This window comes from Ipomoea triloba, chromosome 11, assembly GCF_003576645.1.
Source record: "Ipomoea triloba cultivar NCNSP0323 chromosome 11, ASM357664v1".
In the NCBI taxonomy this organism is placed as follows: Eukaryota; Viridiplantae; Streptophyta; class Magnoliopsida; order Solanales; family Convolvulaceae; genus Ipomoea; species Ipomoea triloba.
In genome coordinates, this window is record NC_044926.1 from 1784078 (window position 1) to 1806102 (window position 22025).

General features: G+C 34.0%; 3 protein-coding genes and 1 non-coding gene across 4 annotated transcripts; 1 reads left to right on the forward strand and 3 right to left on the reverse strand.

Annotated features, from left to right (window-relative positions):
- Positions 1 to 2013: 2013 nt before the first annotated feature.
- Positions 2014 to 3680, reverse strand: LOC115997179. The gene is made up of 3 exons (XM_031236687.1): positions 3623 to 3680; positions 3335 to 3506; positions 2014 to 2616 (listed from the first exon to the last, which is right to left on the reverse strand). Exons 1-3 carry the CDS (start codon positions 3629 to 3631, stop codon positions 2318 to 2320), a joined length of 480 nt encoding a protein of 159 aa, XP_031092547.1. The 5' UTR covers positions 3632 to 3680; the 3' UTR covers positions 2014 to 2317.
- A 3456-nt stretch (positions 3681 to 7136) lies between these two features.
- Positions 7137 to 8542, reverse strand: LOC115996339 (heavy metal-associated isoprenylated plant protein 47-like). The gene is made up of 3 exons (XM_031235546.1): positions 8402 to 8542; positions 8111 to 8285; positions 7137 to 7455 (listed from the first exon to the last, which is right to left on the reverse strand). The coding sequence occupies exons 1-3, from the start codon at positions 8408 to 8410 to the stop codon at positions 7166 to 7168; spliced, it is 474 nt and encodes a 157-aa protein (XP_031091406.1). The 5' UTR covers positions 8411 to 8542; the 3' UTR covers positions 7137 to 7165.
- A 7663-nt stretch (positions 8543 to 16205) lies between these two features.
- Positions 16206 to 19320, forward strand: LOC115996346 (cytochrome b561 domain-containing protein At2g30890-like). The gene is made up of 4 exons (XM_031235553.1): positions 16206 to 16602; positions 16693 to 16854; positions 17904 to 18052; positions 18570 to 19320. The coding sequence occupies exons 1-4, from the start codon at positions 16465 to 16467 to the stop codon at positions 18886 to 18888; spliced, it is 768 nt and encodes a 255-aa protein (XP_031091413.1). The 5' UTR covers positions 16206 to 16464; the 3' UTR covers positions 18889 to 19320.
- Positions 19321 to 19353: 33 nt separating this feature from the next.
- Positions 19354 to 19426, reverse strand: TRNAR-ACG. The gene has a single exon. It is a non-coding gene; the product is annotated as a tRNA-Arg (tRNA).
- Positions 19427 to 22025: the final 2599 nt, after the last annotated feature.

Sequence of the window (22025 nt, forward strand, 5' to 3'; positions counted from 1 at the left end):
TTTTTTGAATATAATGTATATTTTAATATATTAAAAATATATTATTTGTATACCGAATGTACATTATATTATTTGATAGTCGGATACACCAAGTTGTGGACCATAATATAATTACGGTTGACTTCACCATACCAGCAGACTTACTATTTGTCGTGAATTGAAAACAAATTAAATCCGCCTCTAATATAATTTTCTGCAATTAAAATAAAATAAATGGGAAAAATTTTCCCGAGCAAGAAAACTACATTACCAATTTAATATTATCCCAAAGATTCCAAGAAAATGCATTGACTGAAAATAAAAATTAATTAAATAATTTTCCTCAATAAACTAACTATACTATACAAGAAAAAAACTAAGAAAATGTATGATGAGTTCGATAAAGAAAGGGTCAAAGAAGGAAAATCATACCTGTGACTTTCAAGTATGAGAGTCGTACTTCACACACTTATCTACTCATTTCGGAACTAATTAATCATTTATTGGATAAGCATGGGCTAGATTTCATTCTTTGGATGCACATGGAATATAATATTGTGTAGAATAGTAAATCAATAAAAGAAATATTTTTTTATACGTATGAAATATGATTCTTATGACTCAATAGAAAAAGTATTGGTGAAAATTAAACTTGTGATATTTTAATATAAGGGTCACACTTGTGTGAGACCGTCTCACGGATCCTTATTCGTGAGACGGGTCGGGTCGAAACACCATGCAAATGTGACACTTATATGTGCAAATTTCATACTTATATGCTCAAATATAACACTAATCAGGAATACAATTTTTGTTACTTATAAGAGAAAAAGTATTACATTTACCCGTATAAGTAACAAAATTTTTATTCCTGATTAGTATGACAATTTGTGCCTATAAGTGTTACATTTACATCTTGACCCGACCCAATCCGATCCGTCTCACGGTGAGACGATCTCACACAAGTTTTTGCCTTAATATAAAAATTATGATGCACTCACTCAGCCACACTTTATATGTCTATCTTCTTATTTTTGTGCAACCTAAATTGATTTAACTCTTCAATGAATAAGGTTGCTCACACCATAATAATAATAATAATAATAATGTTATCAATTTTCTTGAAAATTAACATCTAAAAACAATTATTTTTAACAAAAATCTGTAAAATGCAAACCTACACTTTTTTATTTAAAGAAAAATCTTAAAATAAGTATTTACAAAAAAAAAATAAAAAAAATCAACATCGTTAGTAGGAAAAAGGCTAAAACACAAGTAACATCAGATTTAATTAGGTGGGACCCAACGCAATACTAATTAACGGCCAACCAGACCCCGTCCGTTCAATACTCAACTCCGATCCTTATCGACACTTTCCACAGAGCCTTCATAGGGTTGCGACGTTGCGAGTTCCAGACAAGAATTTCCTTTGATTTGTTCAATTCAAAAAAACTCCTTTGATCAGTCGTCTGTCATAGTGTCATTCATGCGTACATATTACGATGAACACAGATATTTCGATTTACTAGAAATTTTGTAATTGTTATCTGAATGTATATATCTTCTAAATAAAACTATTTTTTTAATCTTAGTCGGAAGTAAAGAATTATAAAGAGACAAATTAATATAAATTATCAATAATTGAACAATTCAAATCGAGAAAATCCATTTAAATAACTCACTAACTCTATTAGTTATTACCCCAAATGGCCCACTAGCTAAGTGTTGAAGTTTTGATAAAATTGACTTATTATAAGCAATTATGGTAAGTAATTAAGGTTAATTAACGATTTTTATTAGGTTCCAGTGAATTCAGAATTTGCCAAGTAATGAGATTAATTTCATAGACTAATAAGTTTAAAATGATTAATAAGTGGATGATATATCAATATATGCTCAATGTGTAGCTAGAAAGGTAATTTTATTGAAGGACATGTAGTCTCAACTAAAATGGATAGACTAATATAATGCTCAACAAGAATTAATAATAGTAAACTCAAGCAAATTAATGTTTTGATTTCACCACAAAAGCTATAGCGCAATAGTAAATATTCACTAGTAATTATATTTAATACCTCTTTTCGTCGTGCATCATGCAAGGTAAATCAGTGAGTGTATCGATATGAAAAAAGATATAAAAAAAAAAAATTGTATATATATTACATACCACTCAGGAGCATACGCACAAACAGTTGCATTAGCAGCTCGATTACTCATCAAGTATCCCAAACTGCTAAGCTAGCAGACTATATGTAAGACATGCATGCATGCATATATGTTGCATATGTATGCAACTATATATTTATGTATATATATATATGGATTGATTGATCGATCATCAGAAGAAGCAGCCACGAGGGCTGTAATCAGGAACCTCGTATATCAATGGTTGATGATGTGGCCAAGGATACACCAATCCAGAACTCATCATCTTCTCCATCCTTTCCTTTTCCTCCTTCTCCTTTGCCTCCTTCTCTTTCTTCTCTTTCTCTTTCTTATCATCTGCCGGCCCGACGCTCTTAATATGAGCGCCGCCTACCTTGTCCCTCAGCACCCTCACCAGCTCCGCCGCATCGATTACTCCTTTCACTACTAACTCATCCTTTCCTTCGCCTTCCAGTGCGGTCGAATTCACTCCTGCACGCACCCAGAGATATATAAGACAATTCTATGGTGTAGGGCAACCCAGCCGAGTTAGTTGGGTTGCTGGTTTGCCAGTTTAGTAAGAATAAAGTTATAAGTTTGACTTTTGGTGGGAGCTGAGTGACCTATTAGCCTTCTCGATTTGAACTGGTTACTGGTTTGGTAACAACAAAGTTATTATAAGTTTGACTTTCGATGGGAGTGACCTATTAGCTTTCCGGGTTTGAACTGGTTAATTATATACAACCTAGTTGGGTTGCTGGTTTGGTAACAACAAAATTATAAGTTTGATTTTCGGTGGGAGTGACCTATTAGCCTTCTCGGTTTGAGCTGGTTAACTATGTGCAACCTAGACTGGTTTATCATACTTTGTTGATTAGGGTCACAAGACATGTTTTATCCAGAAAAAACTTTCGGGTAAGCTAAGGTGTAGGCAACTCCAACCAAGCTTATGGGATTGTTGGTTTAGTAATTAGAAAATCAAAATTTCACTTCCGATGGGGCCGGTGTAGTGGCCTATTAACCTTCACAGTTTAAGCTGGTTAACTTTGGACAAGTTAGGCTAGTTTATCTATCAACTAGGGTACAGAATTGGCCTGGTTTTATTCTGAGCCCACATTTAGGTAGCTGTTGATAGCTTTGGTGTAAACATGGTATAGTAGTAGAAGTTGTGATCATATATATGATGTTAAATTAGTGTTAGTGATCTCACCAAATCCCACTGCAATCTGCATGGCTTTGCTTTTATTTTGGTCAGCAGAGTGTTTAAAGTGTCCTGATACGCATTCGAATGGCAGCATCGTCTTCAACATACCCACTCCCATCCTCCTTGCTAATGAAGCTGGCCTCTCCCCATTCACCTCAAGCTTAATCACCACTTTTTGCTGATCCAAATCACAAAAATAAATAAATAAATTCAGCTTCATATAATATAAAGTGAAATGAAATTAATAAAAAAAAATTATATGGAAGAACAAAAAGAGTGATGATAGATATATACCTCGGCCATGATTGTAGCTTAAGCTAATAAATGTGGGTTATGTTTTAATGGGAGTAAAAGAAATACGAGACCTCGGAATTTATAGTAGTTTAGTGGGGGTAGAACTGTAGATGATTCTGAGATGCGTACAATAATAAAAATAAATAAATAAATAAAATAATGCAAATGGGATTATTTTATATTTGTATTATTATCGTTATAGGTTAAAATTCATAATGCAATGATTCCATGAAAAGTCGACCATCCAGGCCGAGACAAAGCAACTTAATTTATGTTGTTATGAGCAAGGTAGGCAAATTATTTTGTAGATCAGAGTTCACATTACAAGGTGGATTCGGACAAAAAATACATACACAATTTACATAATGAATGTTCACAATTTAAATTGTGAACATTTAATAGGTAAATTGTAAATATTTAGTATATAAATTGTGTATTTTTAACACAATGTGGACTCCGAGTCCATGGTATAACTATTGAGCTAATTAAGGTAGAGTGATTCTATAATTTGATTTATAAGACTAATCAATCCAGGGATTAACGTCAACACATGCATACATAGACCACATGCGTCATCATGCATCATCTCAACAATGTTGTACATCTTTGAATTCTCGACCTTAGCTTCATTATTTTCTCCAATTTAATTAGGTTTCGGATGGAATGAGTCTCCGTTTGAGTTTAGCGCTTAGATAGTGAAGCTCAGATTCAGGACCGGATTTTAGGGCGTGCAAGATACGCGACCGCACAGGGTCCCAAAATTTAGGGGTCCTTAGTCCAACCCTAACCTAATAGCTAGTTAGTATATGTATTTGTGATTATATTGGCCTAAAATTAGATTTTTTTGCATTTTTCTCTTTGTAATTTTTCTTCAATTCGCAATTTATTTATACTTTGATAAAGTCTCACTTATTTAGCAGCACAGGGCCACGCAAATAAAAAAAAACCAGCTCTGCTCAGATTAAACGATTATCACTATACCACAAGTTATATTACTTAGTAGTGAATGTGTTTCGATGCTAGAATGTTGAACTCAACATTCCAAGCCCCAGTCTAACACAACTAAACATGGTGATTGCGAAGGTCATGTAGCAAACTTACAGCCCGCTTGGCGCGTGAATATATAGTTGTTGACTTCTTCTTCTTTTTTTCGTCATACTTAAAAGAAATTTAAATTTGAATATAATAAACAGAGTTATAATTTTCAAAAAAAAAAAAGAAAAACAGTTATATATATACTATACTCGTTGAAAACTTCACTCGGAATAATGTCTGAATTATTTGACTATGAATCACTTATTATTTAATGAGATTATTGATCATTAGATCTTGGAATATAATGAAGTAATTCGTTACTTTTAAATAAGATTTTTTTCCCTGTCGTTTAATTCAAAATATTAACGTAAAATATTCGAGTGCTAGGAGAAAAACACAGCGTCGTTCACACGGCTATATGTGGTCCATGGTTGTTATCTACTGTCCAATTGTTTGACTGGAAGGTGCATTAAGAAAATTATTTGATGATTGGGATGTTTAATTCCATTTTTTATACGGAGTATATAATTAAAATAAATCTGTTGACGTACAAAAAGACCACTCAAATATAAAAGTTATTATATTTGACCGAGTTAATTGTATTGTGATGAGAAATATGAATATATACAAAAAAAAAAAAAAAACTAAAAACAGGATAAACATAGGATAGGCCTACGAAAAAAATAAAATTAGGAGTAAGATTTTAGAATGTATTTTTTAACGAGATGAGTAAGGAGAATAGGGCAAAAAATTTATGTAGATCCGAGTCCACATTGCAATAAGGTGAATTCGGATAAAAAAATACATAATTTACATATTGAAGGAATCTATAGCGATAACTGTTTCTTAAATCATAAAGTGCTTAGCTTACAAGTCAATTCTCTTTTTTTCATCTTTATTATTGTGGTACACTGGTACTAATTGTAATCGGGTATTATCTCTTAATTAGCATCATGAGTTGACTAATCCCGTTACTAATTGCAAACTTAGTGGAGAAAAAAGAAATTAATAATAAATAAGTGATTTATTTTCTAAATGTCTATTATGTTAGGTCGTACTACTAGTCAACTATTACCGATACTAGCTTTGTCACTATTAGTAATTTCTAGATGATAGACTTGATTCATTTCAAGTCTCAACGTGCCGAAACCATCTTCACAATTCCTGTTTCCATCAATAATTAATATGTTCACATTTAAATTAAACTAAATTCACCCAACTTGATGATTATAAAATCCAAAACATTGTGCAATTCATCAAAGATTTTTATTGCGATATATTAAGAAAATCAAGTGTGATGACTAGACTGTGAAAATATTAACAAGAATCAAGCTTATTATTTTATGGTACGACTGTACGAGAATCATGCTCCAACTACTCAGTCATCACTTAAGCTTTATTGCCACATCAGGAGTACAGTGCAACATTAGAGGGAAAATAGCATTATTTGTTGTGTATGAGGGAAAACAAAACAAAACAAAACAAAACAAAACAAAACAAAACAAAAAACAATCTAGTCAACAATCAATTAGAATAAGATTGAGTGGTAACGACTAATTTACACCAGGGCCGGATTTTAGGACGTGCAAGATGGGCAACAGCACAGGGCCTCAAAATTTTGGGGGCCCCTAGTCTAGCCCTGTCTCAATAGTTAATATATGTATTTGTGATTATATTTGTTCAAAATTAGGTTTCCATGACTGATCTAAATTCTACTACGTATTATTCAAAAAAAAATTCTACTACGTAATATTCACGCGAATCACTTTTCTTCAATTCGCAGTTTATTTATATTTTGATAGGGCCTCATTTATTTACTAGCACAGGGCCACGCAAATCAAAAAAAGGCCCTGATTTACACGAAGGAAAATTCACACCAAATGCATGGTAATTCATCACAAATTAATGTAATTGACTCCCTATATAGCCGGCGGAGAAGACTACTCTTTCTACAGTCTACACTATATTTATCTTGCCTCATATTTTCATGATTGGGATGTAACCTTTTATATTTTGTTCCATATATCATTTAATATAAAACTTGACATTCTATTATGTATAGTATATGATTAGTGTGAGTGTTGTGTTGTACATACGACAATAGTATCACATTTTTTCTCAATTTTTCAATGTTTAGTCATCTTAAACAAACAAATTAAATTCGATTACTTCTATATCTATATGTGTTCAGGCATGAGTATGTAAATATACAAATAAATAAAGAATCTCATTAATTAGACCAGACACATAAAAAAGATGAGTAATACTTATTCAAAACTTTTACCAAAATATAAAATATAACATATTCAACAATGAATTGAAGAATAAAACTCAAAATTTCACTATTATTATTGCATATTTAGATTCAAAAACGTCCACCAAATTTTGGATGTAAACTCCTTCATTCCGAAATTTGGAACCTAGCAGAATATAATATAATATATATATATATATATATATATATATATATATATATATATATATATATATATATATATATATATAAAATCAGAAAGGGAAGCATCTCGGCGTATATTCAGGAATCTCGTATAATACTAATGGCTGAGAAGGCCAAGGATGCACGACTGCTGAATTTTCCGGCGGCTTCTTATCATCATCTTTCTTGGGATCTTCCTTTTTGGGTTCTTCTTTCTTCTTTTCCTCTTCAGGACCCACGCTCTTAATGGTGGCTCCGCCGACCCTTTCCCTCAGCAACGCCACCAGCTCCACCGCATCGAATACTCCTTTCACAACTAGCTCATCCTTTCCTTCCCCTTCCAGTCCTGCCGAGTTCACTCCTGCACCCACAACTCGTAATCAGTGTCTGAAGGTGTGTACTAGATAAACTCTACATTATGATTCTAGTTGGTAAAAGGAAAACGAACCTAAGTTGTTCATTATTTATCGGCTTAAACTAGTGATAATTTAGTAACCAATTCAAACTTTTCATAGAAAAAAATGTCTTATCTATCTGCACTGTTGCAAAAATCAGCCGCCTAGGTCGCCTTGACTGTAGACGACCCTAAGCCCAGCCGAATTGCTTCCTAGGCGGGCGACTAGTGCCTAACTCGGCCGACTAGGTACATATACTCACAAACATGCACAATTTTTTTATTTTTATAGGTCGCCGCCTAGACGCTAGGGGCTAGTTAGCGCCTTCTGCAACCATATTTACATGCAACTACAAAGTAAACAAACCTACATAATGTATTCATAGATATGCACTCAATATGTGCGACTCTACAAATGCATACAATAACAGCAAGTAAAATTGCACTCAAGACGGTTGCACTTTTACCTATCATTGGATACACGTTGCAATGCGGATTATATTGTATTCAGTATTATTTATTATGTATACCATATATGATTGTAATTAACAGCATATCAAATACTAACATCAATATATATATATAAAAGTGTGGAATTGAATTTATGTGATAATGATCTCACCATGGAATCCCACTGCTATCTGCATGGCTTTGCTTTTATTCTGGGGAGCAGTGTGGTTAAAGCATTCTGATACGAACTCGAATGGCAGAATCGTCTTCAACATACCCACTCCCATCTTCTTTGCTATTGAAGCTGGCCTCTTCCCATTCACCTCAAGTTTAATCACTGCTTTTTGCTAATATTATATAATCCAACACACAAAAATAAATAAATAAACTCAGCTTGATATCAAGAAGAAGAAGAATAAGAAGAAAGCTAAGGAAGAAGAAAAAAGAGTGATGATGGAATTACCCCGGCCATGATTCTTGATAGCTCCTTTTGTGGGTTATTATGGCTAGTGTGAGTATAAGAAATATGATCTCCCGGAATTTATAGTAGTTTTGTAGGTCTAGATAACTATGAACTGTGGAAAATATAATTAATACTGAAAATAATAAAAAATACAACTTGAATTCCGTTGATTTGATAGGTGTTCCTGTACCTGGAGCAAGTCATTGTTGAGCATATATAATATATAAACATAAATGTATGGTCCAATTATCAGTTTAGGCTTTTAGTTGACATGAAGCACATGTTCCAATTTGGTATCAGAGTCATGCAAAAGGTTATGGATTCGAAAGACTATGGTTCACGTGAGGGCTTTTAGTTGAGATGGAGTCCATGCTTCAATTGTCATCCCATATAGTTAGTATTGGCGTAGGGTTCCCCCTCCAACCCTTAAAAAAAATTCTATGTTAAAACTCAAAAATCAAAGCAGTTTTGAAAGAAGTAATTGAGAGGATTGAACATGATTTTTGTATTTAAAGTTTAAAAGTTCAATCCTTGTATTTATAGTTTAAAGTTTAAAAGTTCAGTTTAAAGGGGTAACTTAAGTGACAAAGGTGTTTCTTTGTGGGAAAGAACTCTGAAATAACCTGAGTTCTATGTAGGGATGGCAATGGGTCGGGTGTGGGTCGGGGAGGGCTACATCCATCACCCGACCCACATTTCATTTTCTCCACCCACCCCCACCCCCAACCCGCATCGGGTGGACTTTTTTAGAATCCATCCCCACCCCCACCGGGTGCGGGTACCCACTACGGGTACCCACCACTTATCAATTTATTATTTTTTTCAAAAAATAATGAGTATCAAAATTACATAGACATAATTAAACAATAAAATTCATTAGTTATACTAAAACATAAAATAATAGAAATATTATAATATAATAACTAAATTGTTAATTTAAAAAAATAAATTTAGTAGTTTAGATATAAAAATACCAAAAAGTTACCCAAAATTATTGAAACTTTTATAATAAACTATATACTAGTACTACTTATTTTACTATTATATATATGTATACACACATGGTGGGTCGGGTGGGGTGCTAGGCGGGTTTCGTACACAAAACCCGAATCCAACCCGACCCACCGCGGATTTACATTTTTAAGATCCACCCCCGACCCACCACCCACTATCACCCAAAAAAACCCGATCCATGCGGGGTGGATTCGGGTGATTATCCGCGGGGCGGATTGAAATTGCCATCCCTAGTTCTATGCATTCAGGTGGATCCAGACCGTTAAACAGACGAAGAAAGATCTGAATTTACATTTAAAAAAAATCGAAGTGAGAGACGTGTTTGATTTATACTCCGTATATAAGGAAACATCAAGCCCGGACTTGACGTCAACGCATGAATACATATTACATAGGCGACATGGATATGCATGATGTCAATGTTGTACATCTTTGACGACCCTTCATTTTCGCCTATTTAATTATTATGATTCCAATGGATTTGTTTGCTTCTCTAAAATTTTTAATTTGAATTGAATTGAGTTTTGTGTCATTTATTATGGTCTCTAGCTAATTGAGAAAGAAGTAATAAAAAGTTTTCAATTGAATAACGACTCAGATAACGATTACGAATGTTATGAAAGAAATTTATAGTACGGGTTGCCCCTAACCTCCCTCCCCGTGTTAGATAGTTATCTTGAAGGAGCTAGAAATGGACAATAATGTAACTTGTGCATTAGAAGCTAATTTGTGTATTGATGAGAAAACGAAACCTCAAGAATTTATGATTTACTGTTGGGCTTGCAAGCTTTTAGTTCGAGGACTTCCATATAAATTGAGATCATTTTGGATGACTGATTGTGTTGGAGTGACTAGTGCTTTGTCACGATTTATTTAACTGTTGTATCAAGTTTTGACTTAGAGAGTTTGAGGGTCTGTTATCAAAATATGAGGCAAACTACTACACGAATCTAATGAAATGAAGTTGTATTTTTTATACCCCGTACTAATTATAAATTTTAGTGTAACAATGATAAGTGTTTGATTGGCTCATTTATTTCAAAATATTAACATAAAATATAGAGTCCTAGGAGAAAACCAACTTGGCCGTTCACACGGCTGGGGTCCAGGGTTGGTATATCTACCTTCTAATTAACTTCCAAGAATTTGACTGCAGGGCGCATTAATAGAACTATTTGATGATTCCGACGTTTAATTCCAATAAACACGCACATATATATAACTAATCAAATTAAATATTATTACATAGTACACTAATAACGCAAATTATATTGTGGATCATGATCATGGCTGATACTGCAATTGTGTTGAGCAGATAGTGCAGTTGTGTTGAAAAGATACTGCAATTGTGTTGAAAGGAAACTGCAGTTACGCGGAACAGAGACCGTTCATCCGTTCGACACAACTGCAGTATCTTTTCGACACAACTGCAGTATCCGTTCAACATAACTGCAGTATCAGTTCAACACAACTGCAGTTCCAGACGGATGACGCGGCCTCTGTTTCACGCAACTGCAGTTCCCTTTCAACACAACTGCAGTATCCGTTCAACACACCTGCAGTATCCGTTCAACACACCTGCAGTATCTTTTCAATACAACTGCAGTATCAGCCATGATCCATGGTCCACAATGCATTGTGGACCATGGTCAACGGTATAACGACTGCACTAATAAATAAATGTCTAATAAAAATAATAAGATTATAAGGTGATGAAGATAATATACATAATTAATACATCAAGAATAAGGAAAATTTTAAAATTAAATAGGATTAGTAAGTGTACAAGAAAATGAACACAATATATAAATTATACTCCGTACATTTTACAACGTTAATCTATTGTATTGTGATCAACAACTTGAACAGTGTTGTAATAAAATCTTGCCTAGGAGCCAACTGACCGCCTAACGTATTACCATAATCAAATTTTCTCGTATTTTTTCTTTTTAAAAAGGTCGTCAACAAATCAATTAGCTAACACGAGATATAAAAGTGTTGTAACATAACGACTAATCTATGCAGAGGAAAATTCACTCCAAGTGCTTGGCAATTCGCCAGGAACATGACCTACGAACTCCACAGGCGGCGAAGAAGATTAAGTACATTCTTTCTACACTATATCATACTCCATATCATTTTATATAAGTAATTAATATATATTTGATAGGGATTGTGGTGTCGATCAGTACTGATGCTTTTTACACTCAATAAAAATTTTAAAATCTTTTTTTGTCAATTTACCTCTTGTGGAGTGTGGTGAAATTCATCTGCTATTCGAGAGCGTGCTTTAAGTGAAACTCGCTTTGTGACTCTAGCCGTCACAAAATCACAAGAAAGTAAATCATTCTAGATTGTTCATAGTTGATCGGCTCAAATCAGGAAGACGAATAGACAACTCTAAAAGAAAGTCAAATTTGAATTCTTGTTATTATTAAGCTAATTATCGACTAATATAAGAAGCTAACAAAAATTTATTATTATTTAAAGATATATATATAATGTTTATTAAATTTAAACAATATACTCAACATCACAATGAACATCATATCATAAAAGAATAATGTTTCACACGTTTTTTAAATTAGCTGGTGGCCATCATTATACCAACTGTACTATGAAGTTTACCAAAGACTTTGAGGCCATGTTTAGGTATAGAATTTTTATGTTGAGAAGATTTCTCTTATCTCCTATCACTATTAAGGTTTTGTTAATTGCCATCTACGACTTTTAAAATTGTCAATTTAGTACCTTAACTATTTAATTTTTATTTTTATTAGTTTTAATCACTCTAACCAAATTGCCCAGCCCAGTTGCCCCTTGCTTCCGCCTCAAATAATATCCGACCTCAGTTACCATTAGGATATTTTCAGTGAGCAACTTGCTCGGGATAAAAACACTTTGAGAAACGTCTATGGTGTTTCCCAACCAGCGCGCGACTTCATACTATTTGTTATGATATTTATTATTATTTTTTTTAAAAAAAATTAGTTATTGTATTCAAACCAAGTTCGAATAGCTCGAACTTGAGTCGAGTGAAGTTCATGCCAAGCTTAGATTTTTCGAGTCAAGCCAAGTTTTGAGATTTGACTATTCAAGTTCGGTTCGACTCGTTCGCACTCCTAGTGTTGATAATGATATGCAAGTAGTAGGGAAGTGCAATTAGAAATAAATTGATAATTGGGTGTAAAAATAAGTTAAAATAATTACGAATTTACTTACAAATTAAATACTTATACATTTTTATTAATTTACCTCTAGGTAGATCTGATTTTTTGTAGTGCATATGTAACGGGAATGTGAGTCCAGCATCTACAGCTTCCTTTGTCTCCTTGTCCATCCCAATTCCAACATAAGCCATAGAGTGTAAATAAAATGGACCAAGACCGATTCTCACGGCAACACAAATCCTCACTAATCAATTAATTAACATCAATTTGCAATAATTGTTATTAAAAGCTAAAGAAAGTAAAAATAATAATTTCATGCTTATTGCCCGGAAAACATAGTGTAAGATTTTGGATCCAAAGGTCACCCAGTCAAGTTGGTCTGATTGTTGAATTGGTAATTACAAAGTTTACAATTTATTGACGTTCTCAATTTGAGTGAACCAGCTATTGAATGATTGCATGCATAAGAAATGTGAAATTTTGCTATTTATACAAGTTACACATTGTCTTTTAACCATGGTAAGTGGGGAGGAGAGGGTGTCTTGGCAATGCCTGGGTACAACCTTGTAAGCCTACCCATAACCCAATTGATGGGTAAATAGGGACTAATTTGTAAAGATGGTCGATCAACAATCACCTGGTCGGCCAGCCAACAATCACTCGGCTGGTTTGTCAACAACCACTTAATCGGTCCGTACCATAACTCCAACAGCTAGAGAATACTTAAACTTATCAATTACCACAAAACTACCCTCTAAACTCTACAAATCCTAAGACCAAAAAAAGATTAGATTTAGGTTCAATTTTTTGATTAGTTGAGTTCAGCTTGGATGGCCGGGGCGGAACATGGGCTGGTCATTATGGTTTGGGTCCATTTTGTTTGAGTGCATTAAAGAAAGTAAAAATATGAAGCAACTTTAGAGAACAATAATGAAAGCTAGAGAGCACCAATCATAGCTTTAACCAACAATATTTTCTTAGCCATATCATTTTTCTTAACAAGTAATTACTCTCTCTCCAAAAAAGAGTGACTGAATGAGTGACAGCATAATTTTTATATACAAAGTTCTCTAGTTTAATTCTTACAAATACTCTCTCAATCAAATCCGTCGCATGCACCAGATTTTCTTAATACAATTTATATCTCGTGTATAATTTATGGAGTTTACATAGTGCACATGCTCAGATATAGCTGCGATTTTCCTCCTCAATTAAAAGAAAAGAAAAAGTAATTAGCCTCTAATTCATTTGCTGTTAGATTTGTGCAATCATTTCCAAGGTTTACTAGCTTTAATTTGCTCAGCTCTAGCTACCAACTTTGAATTAAAATAATCACAAAATGAGATGATGTTATCCATTCTTATCATATGGTGTAAATCAAATTTGGAGTGGAAAGATTTGAAGTTTGGTCTGAGGTCATAATATGAAGGCATGTGACATGTTAAAAGAAAAAGTACACCATAAAAACCTTAATTATACATACCATACTGTCGACAAATTAAAGATAGCCTTCATGCATGTATTACATATAATATAATTAAAGAATGTCCTCTTTTTTTTTTTTTTTTTCATATTGCGTTGGTATCCACGCCTTACGAAATGAGACCAATCCAACCGAGTTTCAAGCAAAATCATTTGGTGGCATACCATCGTCAAATATAGACCTCATTTTGCTGTTTTATTAAAAATACGGTCTGTTTAATAGTTTAATTTGGACCTTCAACGTTTTTATTCCAAGATGCAATCTAAATACAATAGAGTAAAATGAGAAAGAAAAAGATTATAATAGAGAAACAATAACATAGGTGAAAGATATTTTTAACATTTAGATTTCACTATGATAATACATAGATATCTCTATTTAAAAAGGTTAGAAACATAACCCAAAAGACCTAAGATAAAGGTAAAAGTCTAGAAGACCTAGAAAATCTTTATAAATGAGTCCAAATTCATTTGGACTTCAAATTATTGTATTTTATAACAAAAATAAAAATATAATAAATTTTTTTGTCCAAATATAATGCACAAAATTTCAACGAAGAAAAATATACAATTCAAAAATTTTAATTTAATAGCGATATTTTTCGAGCATATATAAATACAAATTTATTGACCAAAATTTTAATGTCAATTCCTTCTAAATTTTTTTTTTTACTTTATTACAATTAAGACTAATTTATTAATTCTAAAAATAATAATTATCAAGTATAAAAATAATGAATTATATATAAAATATTTTTTAAAAAAATTGGACCTTCAAAACTTGGGGGCGTTGTGTCGTCGACAAGTATTCAAACCTGATGGGATGAAACTAATCCAACGATCAGACTCCATTTGGAGGCATACTATCAACAAATATAGCCCTCATGTATTACATAAAATACAATTATAGAATGTCTTTCACCAATTGAAAAATCACTCAATGTGGAAAAAGCTAGCTTTCATATTTTACCTACCTGAGCAATGGGAAAATACAAAACTTAACACTTTTTAGGTTTTATCGGGTGCAAAAAACACCCATACTGGTGATAATTAACACGGTAAACTTTAATTTCTCCGAAATGTAACTATCCACCAATCAACATTTGGAACCCAAAAGCCTATTTTTCTTAATCTTCATGAATATATATCAAAATCAATAGAGATTATATTATATTCTTGACTATGTATATCCAATGGTCCATGCATTATGCCCCATAAGCCAAGAAGCAAAGCAGGTAGGCCAAATTTACAATGATGATACACAAACACTGATTGCACTACCCTGTTAATGGAGGGACCAGAGGGATATATAGCTTTTGAGCAATCACAGATTTAGTCCACACCCAAATTAAAAGTTGGTAGCAGTGTCATGCTCCTCCTGTCTTCATCTTTTTGCCTGTATATGTTCATCATTTTTGTACTAAGTGTATCATTTCCATGTAACATAAGTGTGATGTACAGGTCATCATTAGAAAACAGATCCTAAGTAGACATATCCTCAGTTTCTTAAATAATCCAAATCATTATCCTAATCAGATATCATAAATTTTTTCAGTTTGATCTTAGGAGGGGCAAATTTAATCTTGCCTCGAAAAGAATGATTGAATTGAGTGGGTACCTGGAGCATGATTCTTATATATGTGCAGTTTACTTCCCATCGCACAAAATTTTTTTAGTGTTGTTTACCTCTACTGTATAGTTTGTAAGCTATTACGCAGAAAAAGGGTTTACGCACTGGCCAGTGTATACCACTTAAACTAGATATATCCAACTATGCTACCATTGCCTCATGGTCTAGTAAAACTTTAGTTCTTTTTAGTAACTTTTCGGGTTCAATTTTTGCAATAAAAACTCCCCTAAATAAGTAGTGTGACACTGAGAAATACTTACTAGAGTTGGTACCAAGAAAAGGGAAATCTACTTGATTTTCTTTTGAAAAATGTGTTCCTCCAACCCAATCCTGAATCCACTCTGCTCTGAGAATTCCACTTTACTTTCCATCAAGATAAAAAAAGCCTGTCAAAAGGGTCCCCATATAGTTGAAAAACATAGCAAATGCCCATTTCCCACTTTTTGTAATACACAGTAATATATAGTTAAACCCTCTCTGATTAAAGCCATGGCCATATATAAGTCATAGCATAAAGCATTATCCCACTTTAACCTAAAGAATGGTGTTTGTTTTTGTTCTTTATTTACAGAAAGATTAGGTAAAGAAGACAAAGAAAACTGTGGGCATATTGGCATTGAGGAGTTGCAGAAAGCACACAAAAGAAAAGGGGAACAATTCCTAGTGCTTCCTCTCTGTGTCCAACACCATTGGTTATCTTCTTCTGCTTAGAACAGCCATTAAAAGTTTAAAACCATCAAACATAAGACTTAGTTTTCATCACAGACATGGAACCTCTCCTCAAAATGCTGTCTTCTGCTATCTCTGCTGGTTTCTTCACTCTTCTTCTTCTACCATTTCCATTGATTCAAGGCCATGCAGAAAGAGATTGGAACCACACACACAACAAACACAATCTTCATCAGGTATAATCCCCCCTAGCTTCTGCAATTCTTCTTCATTTTCTTTCTTTTAATGTCCTGAGTTTATGGTTTTGCATGGTTGAATTTATGCAGGTGAATCCAAAGCTGCTGTTTGAGATCAAACTTCATGGGTTTCTCCTCTGGGCTTCCCTAGGTTTCTTGATGCCTGTTGGCATTCTGGTGATAAGAATGTCTCACAGAGAGGAACATGGAAGAAGGGTGAAGATCATGTTCTATACACATGTTGTCCTAGAGGCAAGTCTTACTTTTTTTCTTCACATTTTCTCTCTAATAATAAGTTTTATTTATTTTACATTTTGAGTGATGAGAGAAACTGCAGCCACTATTCGAAAGTGTGTATTGTGTAAATCTCACCTTGTGATTCTAGCCAGCAAAGGGCTATATAATGAGTAAACGAGCCTAGCTAGGTTGCTTATAGCTGACAAACTCAAACCAGGAAACACGCAATCACTACCTGAGGGTATGCATTAAGTAAATCCAGACTTGTGACTCTAGCCCGCAAAGGAGCACAATACAATGAGGTAAACCAGCCTAAGTTATCAATAACTGACCGGCTCAAATCAAAAAGATCAATAGGCCGATCCTACGTAAGAGTTGAACTTGTAACATTGTGGTTATGAAATTATCAATCTGACCAACTTAGTTGGGGTTGTCTCCCTATTTATTTGGCATTTTAATCTGCATGAAAACAGTATACCAGCTTGAATGTTAACAACAGGTTATCATCTTAACATTTATAACTTTTTTTAATACCAAAGTCAAATTAAATAATCAACCTCCTTTAATTAAGCTTTAATGATTGTGAATGAGGAATGATTAATGATTCACATTGTCTAATAATTCAGCTAGCTAGCTAGCCCACAGGTTGTTGATAGATAACTATAATTAGTTGATGAACTTTATTAGTTACAAGATTGATTGCAGTGGTGGATACTTGTAGGACAAGAAAAGGGAGTAATCAAACATCTTTTGTTTAACACAACAGTTTAATTATTAGTTTTTTGAAATTAGCATTGGGTGTGAGCAATAATTGTGAAGTTAGGTGCAAAGATTTCTTTAATCATATGATGCTAGACAAATGATATATATATGCTACATAACCAATATTATGTATACGGGTCCAGAAACGTATATTCGAGTAGGTGAAGCATGATTTTCGTACCGTACTTAAAGGTTACGAGTTCGATTTTACCAAAATTCTCAGAGTATCTTCAATTAGTAAAATGCTTTTAATTAGAGTATTATAGTGATAAATGGTTAATATATGTGTATGTATTGTGCAGATACTTGCTGTCCTCCTTGCAACAGCAGGAGCAGCAATGTCACTGAAACACTTCGACAACTCTTTTAGCAACACTCACCAGAGGTTAGGATTAGCCCTTTACATCATCGTATGGCTGCAAACCTTAATTGGAATCCTACGGCCACACAGGTAAACACATCCTACAATACTACCTATGGACTTCACTCAAATGCGGTCGCGCCTTAACGTGCAATTGGTGCAGCGCTTAAAAAATGCACCAATAGTGTTAGGAAAGTGCACAACAGTGGAATGCACAAATACATCACAAAACCACAACACACCCAAAAAAAATGCACCATACCTCCCCACACCTAATTGTGCATTTCCGAACATTGTGTGGTGCGTTTATGCATACCTAATAGTGTATTTTTGGTAATGCGTACCTAATGTTGTGTTTTTTTGTGTGTGCATTTTTTGCTGTGTGTTTCCTAAGACTATTGGTGCGGCCGCACTTACCACACGTTAAGGCGCAGCTACACCTGAACTAAGGTCACTGCATAGGAACTCAATTTCACATGTTCCTGTCATCTAGACCAAAAGTTTAAACTAATTACAAAACCGCACATTACACGTGGTATTCAATTCGCATCGTGTAGGATGAGACTGGCCGGGGCTCGGGTTAATTAGGGGTTTGTTTACATTACAGGGGGAGCAAGGCAAGGAGTGTGTGGTTTTTTGCACACTGGTTACTTGGCACTGCACTCTCATTATTGGGAGTAATCAACATCTACACTGGCCTGCAAGCCTACAACAAGAGAACATCAAGAAGCACAAACATTTGGACCATAATTTTCAGCACCCAGATTTCTCTTCTTGTCTTCTTCTATCTTTTCCAAGAAAAATGGCACTATATAAAGAACAAAGCAGGCTCCATTTTGGGCAGCAATGAAGCAGTACAACCTACGACAGATCAAGAAACATTCCCAGTAGTAGCAGACAATGAGAAAAAGGCAGATGTATGCTAAAATATTGGTTGGGCAAAAACCTTAATTAGTCAAGATCTCGTTTTCTACCCTCTCTTCGATTTACCTCTCTTGTGTAGTTTACGGGATACTACACATGAAGTAAGGTTTAGCCAGTGCATACCCTCGTGTAGTGGCTGCAGATTTGCTACCGAAAAAAATTGTTTTGTACCCGGATTTGTTGGTTTTGGTAACTGGTAAGGATGTATGTAGTTATGCACATACACATATGTATATATGCAGAATGTACACGAGTGTGTGTACGAAATGTATGCATATATGCACATGTATATGTGCAGTGCAAAAAAAAAATGTATAGGTGTGAGATGAGTAGTGTTATTATTTTTTGGACTGCTCATCTATGTATTAGCTGCCAATTAAATTGACTTTTGATTTGATACGGGATAATATAGAGTTTGAATCTTGGTTTTATGAGTTTTAAGGCTCTTTTTGGGTGGCAATGCAGTACGACTCCACTGGGGATCGAACCCAGAATCTCTGGTTTCGTAGACCAGCGCCTTATTCATTGGGCCATGGAGTCTTGTTGTTTGATATTTACGCTATAATATATAAGTTAGTATTGATAAGTATATTCTTATATAACCTCGAAAAAAGTGACCAAATAAATAAAGCATGATTTTCGTATCAAAAGTCATGAGTTTAATTTTTGTAAACACCTTTTCGTCAGATTCGTCGCACTAGATCTTCTTAGTGTAGTTTGTCTCTTATGTATGATTTGTGGGTTATTACACAAGAATTGAACAAAATTTACACCAATAATGAATAATGACTATGTTTTTTCTCATCATCTAAAATAATAATAATAGTTAAATAGAGGAAACTTTTTTAACATATTGTCTGAGTCGATGATTATGGAGGTCCGACTCCGAAGACCGAGTGATAAAACTAGAGAAAATCGTGACGAAGAAAGAAGAAAATTGAGGAAAAAAGATGTGGTCAGGATTCGATGTACTAAAGACTTTACTGTTCACCGGTGTGTTTCCTAATTAGAGAACACTTTTTCAGTGTGTCTCTGATTTCTTCATAAATGGAGAATAGTTCTCAATTTTGAAAGAAAAAAATTATAATAAAGCATAGTAAACGCCTTGGACTGTTTTCAATTTTCCATTTTTTTTTTTTGAAAATTCTCTATTAGTAAAACCTTTACTTTTCTATAAACAACCATTATCATTCGATCATAAATTATGAGAAATATTGAAGTAAGCATGAATGCATGTACAAAAACTAACAATACTATTCTACCCTAATACGTACAATATCTTCAACATTATTTCTTTACAAAAAAAAAATGTTATAAATAGTACTCCGTAATTTTGATAGCTATTTGATGAATGGGAATGATATGCTTTGACATCATTTCTCATAATTTATGATTATACAATATTAAATAAAGTGAGAAAATATTATATTTGTCATAATAACGAGACCGACTAATATTAACCATGTATAATCAATATAAATATGAAAAAGCATAATACATGTCAACATTTACTCTCATATATAATATACTTTCATGTCATTTCTTTTGGATGATAAGCCAGGAACCGTAACCACTACTTAAATGCTCGCAAATTATACGAAAGAGATAAATTACACTATAAAGACTTTATACAACATGTTCATGTTATTAAATAAAGAAAGAAGGATGAGATATGTGATAATAAATATAGTTATAATAAATACATCTTAACAATTAGTATCAACTTAACTATCCAACCAAAAATAATCTTATAAATTTAAACTTGTTGTAGACACTAATGTACATTCAGAAATCTATACAATCACTTAAGATACATAATCTTGATATCCTGCAATTTACCTCAAAACAAGATTCCTAATTAACTTGCCAAGACCTTGGGTCTAGTTTCACCTGATTGCCCTCTCATATCAAAGGGGTGGTTTCGTGTCTCAGTGGCTATTTGTACTTCAGTAGGTCTCCAAAAGAACAACCGAGAAATCCTGGGATGAAAAAGACAAATCGTAATCATATACAGAGACATCTTCTTCTTGAGCCATCATGGGAACGTAAACATCATCGTAACGCATATCTGCAGTCGTCATCGTCGTCTCCAAAAGCCACGACTCCAACGTGTTAAAATCAGTCCGGTTCATGCATGGACCGGTGGAATAATCATAACTTTCAAAAGATGTCGCCGGAGCACTCGCCTCCGACGATTCGAACGACACGTCATCCATAACAGGCACCGGCGCCGGCGCCGGCACGGAAACCGGGCAACCGCCATTATTGCCGGTGAGTTCTTGGACTAAGCTCTTGAAGTTCCAAGAATCTGTGATGTAAACTCTGGGCTTCAACAACTTAATCTGCAGATTTCTGTTGATGAGCTGCTGCTTTTTCTTGTGAGAATGTGCAGAAGATTCAATAGCCATGGTTTTCTTCCCCATTTTTTTTTCTAAGAAAACCTTAAACTCCACCACTTTCGATCTTCACCTAGAAATCTACGAGGGGGGTTTTTCTTTCCTTGCTTCTATCGAAAAGATCCTACGAGCTCCTATAAATATGAGTGGCTTGAAAGATTGGGTTTTTGAAGAAGATGCTGAAAATGATGCTCATTCTGCACTAAAAACCCAAAATGGCAACAATTATTATATCCTAATTAATTCATTATCTCCCACGTACTTACGATCTCTATCCATCTTTCGGTTTTCAAGCATATGGGAGAAAGTCATGATAATATGCCAATCATTGTTTGTACATGGAGGCTAGTAATGAAATGGGGAATGTTTGGTCAATTCTTAGGATTTGATTTATGGAAAGTCGATCTGCCATCACTATCTAAAAATAAGTTCGGAATAAAAACTTGTTTTGTGATTTTAATCAACAAAAGGATCACAAGGAAGTGACTATGGACTCTAAGTAAAATTTATCTTTTAATCCTTGCCGACAAAAAGATCGAGGTAAACTGGTTGCCCTAAGCCCCTAACATCCTGGCTCAAACTAAAAAAGATTACCTTCTATAGGGAGTCGAGCGCAAGCGTGAAACTTGTGGCTACCAAATTAAATGTCCGAACATAATCGGCTCAAACTAATAAGACTATCTTCCATAGGGGGTCGAACGTGAAACTTGTGATTATCAAATTAATTGTCTAATCAACTCGGT